The 13,046-nt window shown below is 42.5% G+C and overlaps 1 protein-coding gene across 1 annotated transcript in view; it reads right to left on the bottom strand.

The window, feature by feature from the left end:
- The window catches only part of PDE11A (phosphodiesterase 11A), a 677,788-nt gene that overhangs the window by 43,846 nt on the left and 620,896 nt on the right, over positions 1 to 13,046 (bottom strand). The window contains exons 16-17 of the mRNA XM_040440759.1: positions 4,679 to 4,756; positions 1,625 to 1,688 (exon numbers count right to left, since the gene is read on the bottom strand). Of these exons, the coding sequence (XP_040296693.1) occupies positions 1,625 to 1,688; positions 4,679 to 4,756 (142 nt within the window). The remainder of the gene's footprint in view (positions 1 to 1,624; positions 1,689 to 4,678; positions 4,757 to 13,046) is intronic.

Genomic DNA, 13,046 nt, shown 5'->3' with positions numbered 1-13,046 from the left:
AGCTCCATAGTGGAGGAATACAAGCTGTCTGAAAGATGGGGTGGATGATAGCTGAAAAGATTACAGCATCCTATTTGCTTTGCATTCCTCATCATGATTTCTCAAGAAAGAGAAGTACACCAGGACGATATCGTTTTACAAACCCAAATCCACTTCACAAACACACACACACTAATACATTTTTACTTTCTGAGTCATTCCCAAAATTAACAGAGGAAAGCCATTAGAAGAGATGATGTCGTGTCTATGCCATTCACCAATCTGATTTATGTTAGCAACTGAATTTAAACTGGTTGTCTACCTGAATGGGGCTGAGCTGCGTCTAGGCTACGTGACACATGAACGTGTCGTCACTGGCCTAGGAAAAGCAGAGAGAAGGCCGCGGCGCTCACAGGTGAGCCGCTGCCTTCTGAAACAGCTGATCAGGGGTTTCCAGGTGTTGGACCCCTCACTGATCAGATACTGATGACTAGGATAAGTCATCAGTTACAAAGTCTCGGAAAACCCCTTTAAAAGTGTTAGATGATGGTGGGTTTATATCACATATATTCATGGTAACAATGGGGGTCGTTTATGAACCTAGGCATATACTAGGCATATCTCAGGTGCATATAGTGGCGCAACAGCTCACGCCAGGTCTAAATACAACAACAACGAAACATTTGTAAAGCGCTTTTCTCCCGTAGGACTCAAAGCGCAAATAAGTGGGCATGGCGTGGCAAGGAGGCTGTCTCACATTTAGAACTGGTGCTGGATCCGCCAAAGTTATGAGGAGGCCGACGCCATAACTCGGGCGGATCCACCGCCAGCGCAGGGGTTTATTAAGATGTTTCAGATGCCGGTCTTAATAAATCTGCTCCATTTCAAGAGCAAAGGTAACATTGTATAAATGTATCACCATTCCAACAATAATTTTGACATAATTGTTACGTTTAAAAAATAAATAAATATTCTGTTATAAAATTAGGACTGTACTGTAAGTGGTTCCATATCTGAACCATAACTGCAGGTAGTAATTACACCCTTATACCTGGTATATGGTGGAAAATGGCTTGTATTAAGATTTTGGTTGTGACTGTGATCAACCAAATAGAATGGTATAGGAGCTTGGGCTTTTATTATGGTAATGAATGGCAGATGACCACCCCCCATAGATCTCATTTGGCGATCAAGCCATAATGGTTTTCCACTCCATACACTAGTCTTATTCTTTCATACAGACCAGACTATACCGTCCTGTTCATCAATAGGAGCATTATGTTCCAATCCAAATATGTAAGAGGAACATAAGCATGACGTCTCCCCATGCTGACAGGAATAAATAGCACATTCGTCACCAGATCCATATCCTTTGTCTTCTTGCTTAGTAATGTGTAGATGAAAGTGTAGAATTGGGAGATGTGGCAGAACATGCAAAAGTGTCAAAGAAGCAAAACTTATGTTCAGTTACCTTGCAAGGGGACAAAGAACTATTACTGTAAATCTATAGAGTCCTCCATCCTTATGGTGAACAGAACCACAAGGGTTATATTTTTTATTGTGGTGTTTTGTAAGTCATTGGAGCCCTTGTAATATTGTCCCATCAGCATGTTCCTCCCTTGCCCAGCAATAAATCAACACTTGCCTGTCTTGAGATCTCCCATGGTTTGGTTGCAGCTCCAAGGTCACATGCTGTCATCAGCATTGATCTGAAAGAGAGGGAAAGATCAAAGCAAACATACTACGCTAGCGTCTCTTACCTACCAAGGCTGGCTTTATTGAAGTGAATTTTAGTATTTGAAAGGAACCTCACATAAAGCAGAAATACATTCATTGTCTTGAATACATAGCAGCATAATATGCAGTGTTTTTGGCCTCAGAGAGTGGGAATGATACCTACTTGCAAATAGTGAACCAAGAATTGGGAAATACCTTTGTGACAGGCTCTTGCTAACAGCAGCAACATTTCGGGGGGAAGAGAGGGAGGCGATTTATTTAATGTGGCTCTATGCCAATTTTCTGGCATAAAAGACTTGAACATTTTCCTAGAAAAATTGTCGGCTTTTAAGCTTTCCCCGACACAGTGGGCCGGTGGCAGTGGGAGAAGGCGAACCGTGGACAGGACCTCCGAAGCCTGACAACATGTGTGCCAAAAAACTGATGCACATTGCACTAGAAATCGACTTTAGCTCCTGGATGGAGTAGATTTTAATTCTGGTGCATAGCAGACACATGCCACAATTATTACGAAGCACGCACCTCTTAATAATTGTGGCGCATCTCACACCAGTGCAGGACAAATTAAGCCTGGCATACACAAGGCCGAACTTAATAAATCTCCCCCTTAGGGTATTAGGGGCAAATTTATCAAGCCCTAAACACTAGAATTCTGGTTTAGAAAGTCACAAAAATAGGGTCTTCCAACTTTTTGGTCTTAAATAGAATCTGTCACAAACGACCCCCTTATCCAGCCATTTGCATAGACACATAGTTGTATTTCATCTGAAAACATTGTTTTTCTTTTGTTGATCTAAGGCTCAGTTCCTGAGTTCTGATACTTCTTCTTAATATGCAAATTAGGCCTTTGGTGAAATGAGGGTGTCACCATGGCTCTTGTTGCACCCAAGCTCCACTCCTTTCTGTGACCAACCACTGCCAAGCTTTGCCATATCCTGGACCTGTTATTTAAAGCAGCCAGGGTCTGGTCCCAGAAATGAGTGGAGATTGGGTGCAACGAGCGCATTGGTGATGCTTTCATTGCTCCAAAGGCCTAATTTGCATTTGAAGACAAAGTATCATAACTTTGGAACGCAGTACTGGATCAAAAGAAAGACAGCGTATTAATCAGGTGAACCACCCCTTTGTGCCTATGCCAATACTTTAATTGTGCAAATATTTTGCAAAACATTGCATTTTTACACCACTCACTCCAGTTTTAAAAAGTGGGTGGGAATGTAACCATGGTTAGCTGATATGTGTGTCGAGCTGATTTAAACCATATTTATCAACTGTGACTTTATAAAAAAAATAGCACAAATTGTTGCAATCCCACTCCAAAAAATGTGTGGCATAGAAAGAAACATCTTAAGGCAGAAGCGTTAGACTTTCCAGTAACCTCAGGATAGGTCATCATTATCAGATTGGCGGTAGTGCTGGCACCCCCACTGATCAGCTGTTACAGGGAGCTTTGGAGCTCTGGTGAGCGATGCAGTCTACCGGCAGCTTTTCAAGGACAGCGTCGTACATCATATAGCGGCTGTGCTTGGTATTGCAACTCAGCCCCATTCACTTCAATGCAACTAAGCCATGTGACTGATGTACGGTGGCTTAGGAAGAGGCTACATCGCTCGCCGAGCACCAGCCTCTTCTAACAGCTGATCTGATGCTGATGACCTATTCTGAGGATAGGTATTTAATAATAATTACTGGATAACTCCTTTAAAGATGCACCAAATTGATTAAACACAGGCTCACATGTACTAAAGTGTTTGCACCAAAAATCTGTCTAAAAAAATGTTGCAAATTGTAGCAATTTGGCACATCTAGGGTTTCTACACATTTTTCCGACATGCTCTACAATAAAGATGGTTTAGTGGAAAGAGGGTGGAACTTCATGGGAAAGGGGGCATGGCCTAAGATGTGCCATTTTGCACCAAAATTGCACCACAATTCTGTCTTAAAGGGGTTATCCGATCCCCTAAAATGCCCCCCCATATGCCCGGGCCCTTCACACACAATGTACTTACCTCTCTCCCCGACACCCATGTTGCTCCTGGTCCCCGCACGGCCACCGCTGCTACTCCCCATGCGCCAGAAGGCTCGTCCCCGTCGCCGCCTGCTATTGGTCAACCCCCTTCCCTCCCTTGACACAGGATATTTTCATCCGCGCAGGGGTGGACGTGCGGGGACCAGAAATGACGCGGGTCCCAGGTAAGTAATTTGTTTGTGAGGGGCCTGGGTATATGGGGGGGGGGGGGGGGGCATTTCAGGGGTCGGATAACCCCTTTAAAGTGTCAACCAATAGTCGGTATAGAAATGTTTCCACATTTATCCTCCAGACTGAGTTACTGTGATAAATCTGATGCAGGTCTACACTGCTATCTACCGTATGCTTATCCCATCCTTACGTTTAGTAAACCTGGGCCAATGTATGACATTTTATATATTTCATGCAAATTACAGCAACACAGACTCCTGCTAAACTAACTTTTAAAATTCCCATCATGGTAAACTTACTGGGACAACATTCTTTGGACCTATGAGGAGTTTCAGTCCCATTATTGATATAGCACCAACATATTCTACAGCACTATCTACAGACAGAGATCACTGATACCAATGCCACCTACGTATGTACATGCCAACCAGAGTGGTTTACAACACAGTACGGTATTACTATATTATTGACTGGAGATGAATTCAGCCAGTTGGTAAATTGTCCGAAACCATATCATCCTATAGGAAAACATGGTAAATGCCAAGTTGAAATTCTGACTAGGTCAAAGTATATAATAAATTTGGGATCTAATTTAAGATTTTTGGTTCCCTTGATGAAGTTTTTGTGTATTTCCTGTTCTTTATATTTATTTAGTCAGTATGACCTGAAATATCTTACTTCTAAAAAATAAAGATAGAAAAAATGATGTCAACTATGGGAAGATGAAAATATAACTCATATACAGTGCCGCTTCTTACTCACCTGAATATGATTCTGTGGTCTTTAACATTCCAGTTGTATTCCCCTTTACTGACCAGTTCGAAAAACTCATTTCGTCTCCTGAAAAATACAGAACACGGGCAGGTTAATGGGATCAGAGATGTAAAAATAGAAATTGTTATAGGATGTGATGTTACGAGATTTGTTTGCCACTTGCACCTGACAATGTTATCATGACAATTTATCAAGATGGATCAGATTTTGGCTTTAATGTAACACACCGTTCTCCCCGTGGACAAGAAAATAAATTGTCATTCTTCTTTTGAAAATTGTAAAATGGTTAACTCATGCATTGCTAGAAGAATCGAATATGCCAGAACAAGAACCACATAAAAGAATGCCTTAGAATAGACTTTTACATTGGTTAATGGTCATTACAGGGCAGTAAAAGACAACTTTGTGAAAAACTAACTTTCTCATAACCTAGCGTGAAGCAGATTTGTGGTATCTTACTACATTAAATCATATTGCAATAAATCTATATTAATGTATGTCAAATACTGGAAGTGAGACATCAAGGAAGGTTCAGTGAAATTAGGAAAGCATAATCCCCCAAATCACCTCCTATATAAAAAGGAAAGAATGGGGTTACAACCAATGTGAATCAAAAGCATCTACAAGGGTTGTTACTTGGCTTTCCTAGAATCCTAATTGGCAAATCCTTCTATATCTACAGCAGGTCTGGAATAGGAGGTAAGCAGAGGCATAGCTAGTGGTGGTCTTGGGGATGGAAACCTAGCGCCCACTTGCATAATGGTGGCCATCAGGGGTGAAGTGGCCCCCAAGTGTACTGGTGTCCTCAGGATGCTGATACAGTTGAAGCCTGTGGTAGAGAATAGAGTCATCGGCTCCCTGCTCTAACGTTCTCCATTTAGGGCCCAGAGGACTTCCACAATATGCACAGGACGTCAGCATCCCAGCATAGGTGGCGCAATGACGTCACCACACCTACGGCTGGACAGTAGCCATGCAAAGATGGGACAAAGTTCATTATTACTGTTTAGAGGAAACGTAGGGGCATGAATATTATGTAATGGGCAGAGCAGTCGGCATTATTACTTTGCGGACACTGAGAAGATGACTATTACACTGTGGCATATGAAAGATGGTAATTTTACTGTGTGGTGCACTATAACTGTCTGGGGCCTAATATGGGGCACTGTGTAACTAGTACTATAATTTGTGTGGGCACTATTGTTTCCAGGAATGCTGTCTTTGTGGCACTATTTTTGGTGTGGTGTTACCTGGGTTGAGAGTTGTGTCCAACCCACGCGATGGATAGGTTTTTTGCCCCTCCGATTCATGATGAACCCCTCGCTACACCTCTGCTAAAACGATTTGTCATTCAGGATTGGGAGAAAAGCCTTGAGCGAATTGTAATGGCAGCCATATTGGCTGTTGCCAAACTTTCTCAGAAACATCCTGTTTCTGGAGAACTATCACCTGTGCCACTACAGCCAAACACTGGCCTCATCGGTGACGTGATCTTAAGCAGCACATCACCTGTGATTGGCTGCAGCAGCACACATGACCCCGTCTGGATGTGTACAGGCTGAGGACAGGGAGGTTCGACCTGTCAGTAGGACAAAAGTACTACATACGGTACTAGCCCAGAACTGACAGCCCACTGAAATCAGCAGGACTGGTAATATGCTATACTGCCCTCAGCAAGTGAAGGATAGTAGAGGTGACAGGTTCCCTTTAAAGTAAAGCCTTAGTGGATACAGTCAAAAAAAGATTTATTGTGAAAGATATGGAAAACTTTGTCTGGTCTGTTAGAGATGATAAGGGGTACCATGTAATATGCACTGCATGAACTCGTGTTGATGGTAAGACTGAACACTTTCATCAGAGCTTTGGCAGGTCCTGGATGTCCAAGAAACTAGTACAGGCACCATGTGTTTCCATGGAAGTTGTTGATAGATGAGTTATGTCACATGACCCTCCACTGATCGCAATTATCAGGATGGTAGTAGTGTTGTGGTTGTAAATTCCCATTTCCAATACATTAGTAAATATACATTAAGCGGCCAAGCTCTTTAACGTTTAAAAATACGGTATCTTAGTTTAGGAGCTGACTGCATATTGTTTTATCATTGCATGCATTGTATAGGCAGTATGCAGTAACCTGCCAAGCTCCCTCTAGTGGCGACTGCAGGTGTCAAGAATTTTATGATTTATCTCTGCCAAGTCTATGCAGGGAAAAAGATATACACAGTGTAATTTTATTTATTTATTCATTTATATACACTGCTCAAAAAAATAAAGGGAACACAAAAATAACACATCCTAGATCTGAATTAATTAAATATTCTTCTGAAATACTTTGTTCTTTACATAGTTGAATGTGCTGACAACAAAATCACACAAAAATTTAAAAATGGAAATCAAATTTTTCAACCCATGGAGGTCTGGATTTGGAGTCACACTCAAAATTAAAGTGGAAAAACACACTACAGGCTGATCCAACTTTGGTATAATGTCCTTAAAACAAGTCAAAATGAGGCTCAGTAGTGTGTGTGGCCTCCACGTGCCTGTATGACCTCCCTACAACGCCTGTGCATGCTCCTGATGAGGTGGCGGACGGTCTCCTGAGGGATCTCCTCCCAGACCTGGACTAAAGCATCTGCCAACTCCTGGACAGTCTGTGGTGCAACGTGACGTTGGTGGATAGAGCGAGACATGATGTCCCAGATGTGCTCAATTCGATTCAGGTCTGGGGAACAGACGGGCCAGTCCATAGCATCAATCCCTTCGTCTTGCAGGAACTGCTGACACACTCCAGCCACATGAGGTCTAGCATTGTCTTGCATTAGGAGGAACCCAGGGCCAACCGCACCAGCATATGGTCTCACAAGGGGTCTGAGGATCTCATCTCGGTACCTAATGGCAGTCAGGCTATCTCTGGCGAGCACATGGAGGGCTGTGCGGCCCTCCAAAGAAATGCCACCCCACACCATTACTGACCCAATGCCAAACTGGTCATGCTGGAGGATGTTGCAGGCAGCAGAACGTTCTCCACGGCGTCTCAAGACTCTGTCACGTCTGTCACATGTGCTCAGTGTGAACCTGCTTTCATCTGTGAAGAGCACAGGGCGCCAGTGGCGAATTTGCCAATCTTGGTGTTCTCTGGCAAATGCCAAACGTCCTGCACGGTGTTGGGCTGTAAGCACAACCCCCACCTGTGGATGTCGGGCCCTCATATCACCCTCATGGAGTCTGTTTCTGACCGTTTGAGCAGACACATGCACATTTGTGGCCTGCTGGAGGTCATTTTGCAGGGCTCTGGCAGTGCTCCTCCTGTTCCTCCTTGCACAAAGGCGGAGGTAGCGGTCTTGCTGCTGGGTTGTTGCCCTCCTACGGCCTCCTCCACGTCTCCTAAATGTACTGGCCTGTCTCCTGGTAGCGCCTCCATGATCTGGACACTACGCTGACAGACACAGCAAACCTTCTTGCCACAGCTCGCATTGATGTGCCATCCTGGATAAGCTGCATTTCCTGAGCCACTTGTGTGGGTTTTAGACTCCGTCTCATGCTACCACTAGAGTGAAAGCACAGCCAGCATTCAAAAGTGACCAAAACATCAGAAAGGAAGCATAGGAACTGAGAAGTGGTCTGTGGTCACCACCTGCAGAACCACTCCTTTATTGGGGGTGTCTTGCTAATTGCCTATAATTTCCACCTGTTGTCTATCCCATTTGCACAACAGCATGTGAAATTGATTGTCACTCAGTGTTGCTTCCTAAGTGGACAGTTTGATTTCACAGAAGTGTGATTGACTTGGAGTTACATTGTGTTGTTTAAGTGTTCCCTTTATTTTTTTGAGCAGTGTATTTATATAGGGTAACATATATAACTTAAAGAGTTATCCAATTTCAGAAACAGCCCCCCCATGTCACCTGCGATGCTAGGGAGGCTCGTCCCTGTCCCCGCCTGCTCTGCCCCGACACCGGGAGAAGACGCAGCGACAGTACTGGGACCAGGAGCGGCGCAAGTATATTACCTGTGAGGGGCCTGGCACATGGGGGGGGGGGGGGGCTGTTTATGAAATTGGATAACCCCTTTAATTATTACAACATTTTGGAAATGTTTAGGAGTGGTTTCAAAAGTGCAGTAAATGTTTCTCTAGTTTTAACTGAGTAAAGTAAAAATTTCCACCATAGTAAATCTCACCCATAGCGTTTTACATTTCATTAATCACAACACAAGGCGCTTAGATGGACTCATTTGAAGTTTTGTGGTTGCTATTTTACAAAATCAATTATCTGAACTTTTCCAAAGCAAAGGTAATTTGTCATTTGCACTTTTATATCACCTGGTTCGGGGTATTCCATTGGTGATAATTTGCTATTCTAATAATAGCAAGAAAAGGGCACAGAATGACGTATGGAGATGTTAATTGCAAGTGCTGGTTTAAAACTAATGATTTACAATCGCAAGTTGTATAATTAAAAAGAAACTGTTTCAGCCAAGCTGGATTTGATAAAACTGGTGGGACTTATCAATGTGTCGATATTCCTCTATAGCCAAATCTACCTAGTTGTGTTCAGCTTGAAATGTACTTACCATACTAATATAATAATAAAACATTTTATGTATCTTAAGTTTGGAAGAGAATTAAAAAAAAAATAGGATAGGATGAGATTCCCTTTATACAAGAAAAGATGAATTTAAAAGCACATACACTTGATGAAATTTCCAAATTTAAAAAAGGGACCTGTGTCTGGAACATCTTGTGGACTTTCTTGTGACTTCTTTCTTTGGGGTGAGGCTGGCCGCTAAATTACAGGTGAAACTCGAAAAATTAGAATATCATGCAAAAGTTCATTTATTTCAGTAATGCAACTTAAATGGAATTGCATTAATGCAACCTAAAATTTAAATATTGTGAAAAGGTTCAATATTCTAGGCTCAAAGTGTCACACTCTAGTCGGCTAATTAATCCATACCCCCTGAGCAAAGGGTACCTCAACATTGTGACTTTGGGGTTTCATAAGCTGTAAGCCATAATCATCCAAATTATAACAAATAAAGGCTTGAAATATCTCGCTTTGCATGTAATGAGTCTATCTCATATGTCAGTTTCACCTTTTAAGTTGCATTACTGAAATAAATGAACTTTTGCATGATATTCTAATTTTTCGAGTTTCGCCTGTATATTGTACTGATGGATAAACCCAGCTTTTTCCACTGGCTAAAGACCTATAGACATGGTGGTAATGGAGACATTCATTCTATTGTGCACTGTGTTTCCCTCTATTTCTTATCTGCTTCTTTTCCTGCTATCCATTTCTAGTTTGGCTGAGCGCTTTGGCTGGGCGCTGGACTGTTCGTACATGTTAGGTCCATACTCGTCAGGCCCAAGACGTGACTTACTATACCTACTACAGGCCTTTGAAATATATTTTAATGTGATGCATTAAAGGCTGAGTTCACACTAGCATTATGGCTGTTTATAACAGAGCAATGCCAGCTACTGTATACTGCACCTACTTTTGGACAAGACTGGAGAATCCTGAAGGAACCTACTGACTTTAATGGGGGTTTTCAGTATTTTTAAGGAAATCAGTGGCATAGCTATAGGGGTCTCAGCAGTTGCAGCTGCAACCATCAATAAAACAAGAGGGTCTCCTTCTATCTTGTCTGTCAATGGAGTTAATGTAGTAACAATGGTCTGTGAAGTTTCCACTAGGTGAAACTACATGGGCCTGGTTAAACAATAACTCCTCCATATATTCCTCCTCTCTTCCAGACCAGGTCCTCTTCTTCCCTGAGTTACACTGCACTGTAACACTGTTCAGTGTTAGGACATTGTGTTGATTAGCATGAGGACTCAGTAAGACAGTGCCTGGAGCTGAAGAGGGTGCTACACGGTGGCAAGAAGGCTGAGTAACTATAGGAGTCTTTACTCCAACAGAAGACAGACAGCACTCCATACCTGGTAACTTGGTAAAGTGTTAAAGGGGTTGTCTGGTCCTCCAGGCTAGGTCATCAATATCAGATCGGTAGGGATCCGACACCCCGCAGCTGTGATGCTGGAAACTATACAGTGTACTGAGCTGGAAGGAGACAGCTCCCTACACTGCCTAGTGGCTGGCTAGGGTACTGCAGCTCAGCTCACTTTCAAGAGAATGGCAGCTAAGCTGTGGTATGCTGGCACCAGAAACGACACAGTGTACAGAACCTTCTGCTCCCATCTCCATACACTGTATAGTTGCTGGTGTTCCGGCTGCTTGAAAAACAGCTGATCAGTCTTGGTCCTGGGTGTCGAACCCCACTGATCTGATATTGATGACCATATCCTGAGGATAGCTCATCCATATCTGTAGCCCAGACAACCCATTTAATTTATTAATGCAACCAGGTGGGCACAAGGTATAAATATATGTGACAATTCAGGTTATGAATTCAGGAAAACCATATACCCACTCTCCTAACACTGTAATTGATATGTCTGCATGAGCCCTTACTCAGATATATAGATTACATACAGGGAGATATTTCGGGTTTTTTGTAGCTGGTTTTCACCCAAGCTGCACTTTTTTTTAGGGTCCATGAGCTTTTGGCTATGGCTCTGATGGAAACAATTATAGAAATATACTATGTGCTGTTGTTGCGGTTAAAACCTCAACAGACCCCATGAATGCAAGTGTGAATAGACCACTACATTTGTAGATAGCATGTAACAAAAATGGATATTATAGAATGAAGCATTATTTTATGGTAGGAGTACAGCACAGACGTAAGGAGCATGACTTTTTGTAGCACCTTGATTGTCTGTGGAGTCTACCTCTTCTTCCTATTTTGTATTGAACGCCACTGGCATTCATCGTGAAAATCCAGCGTGACTGGAAACATGAACATCTGACAAAATAAATATTTCTGGGACAAGTTCCAAGTGTGGTATACATAGGTGGTTTTCATATAATATGGACAGAACATTAATTATGGTTTATACACAGAATTAATCAACTGAGCATAATGACGACATTAGCAGTAACATCAGTAAATGTATGGCTACGGCTTTAAGCTAAACTAACTTGGCACAATAGCGTATTCATACATAGGTTAGATTGTTCTCAGCCCATAATGGAGCAGCAGATTAATTACTGCTAGGAAAACAGAAATGCACAAACCAACAATTTGTGAATCTTCTGATACACATTTTAAAAAGCCTAAGACAGACCTAAAGGAACAGTCTTCTCCATGCCTATACATATCTCTCACATCCCCCAAGAATTAGATGTTAGGTGGACCAGTAGACCATATCCCAACATCTGCCACCAGGGAAAACAGGGATTGGAAAAAAAAAATATTAGTCTTGAAGGAGGGGACTTATACCGATGTGAATGCACTTCTATTTTGGGAGTAGCATTTTTGTGCACTTTTGCCCTGCCTATCTCACAGGCGACATTGATTAGGTGGCACAAATAGCTGTGCTTGCTCCTCCTGTCATAGGTTGCTTGGTCCACACAGAGGTGACTAGGAGCAGCACACTATATGTGCAGAGTCTGCTCTCCTGAACGTAGATGCCCATATGGCATAAGTAGGTTTAGAGTAGGACCTGCCTGACTGAGACCACCTTGACGCTGGTAGGCAGGCACAGATGTGTTTTGATCAAAATATATTGGCTGAGAGTCTCAGATTTTATCAGAGTGTGCGCTTAGTCCATGTATTATGTTTGCATCTATTGTTTTAGTGCATATTTTTCCGTGATTTTATAAATGTAACCATGCACATCCGAATATTCATTATCATATTGTGCAGGATGTTGTGTATTTTATTCTGTGATTTTTTGATTAGTCTTAAAGAAGTGGCACCTTCAGGTGTGAATGTGCTTCTATTCTGGAAGTAGCATTTTTGTGCACTTTTGCCCCGCCTATTCCACATGCAACTTTGATTAGGTGGCACATATAGGTGTGCGTGCTCCTCCTCTCATTGGTTGCTTGATGCACCTGTGGTGACTAGGACCAACACACTATATGTGCAGGGTCTGCTCTCCTGAATGTAGATGCCCAAATGGCATAAGTAGGTTTAGAGTAGGATCTGCCTGACTGAGACCACCTTGGCGCTGGTAGATGGCACAGATGTGTTTGGATCTGTGGCTGAGAGTCTCAGATTTTATCAGAGTGTGGGCTTAGTCTATATATAATGTTTGCATCTATTGTTCTAGTGCATTATTTTCCGTGATTTTTCAAACAGGGATTGGACATAATGTTCCTCCACCTTGTGAGACACATGGATCATATTCTGGTGCCACACTTTCTCACCATAGAAGTAGCATACATGTTCAGTTGGCCTTAACATGTAAGTTGTTGGTGTTGAGGGTCAGGTCAACAGTTCTCGTATG

This window comes from Bufo bufo, chromosome 7, assembly GCF_905171765.1.
Source record: "Bufo bufo chromosome 7, aBufBuf1.1, whole genome shotgun sequence".
In the NCBI taxonomy this organism is placed as follows: domain Eukaryota; kingdom Metazoa; phylum Chordata; class Amphibia; order Anura; family Bufonidae; genus Bufo; species Bufo bufo.
The sequence above is the reverse complement of the archived record's forward strand: the minus strand, read 5'-3'. Positions and strand labels throughout refer to the sequence as shown.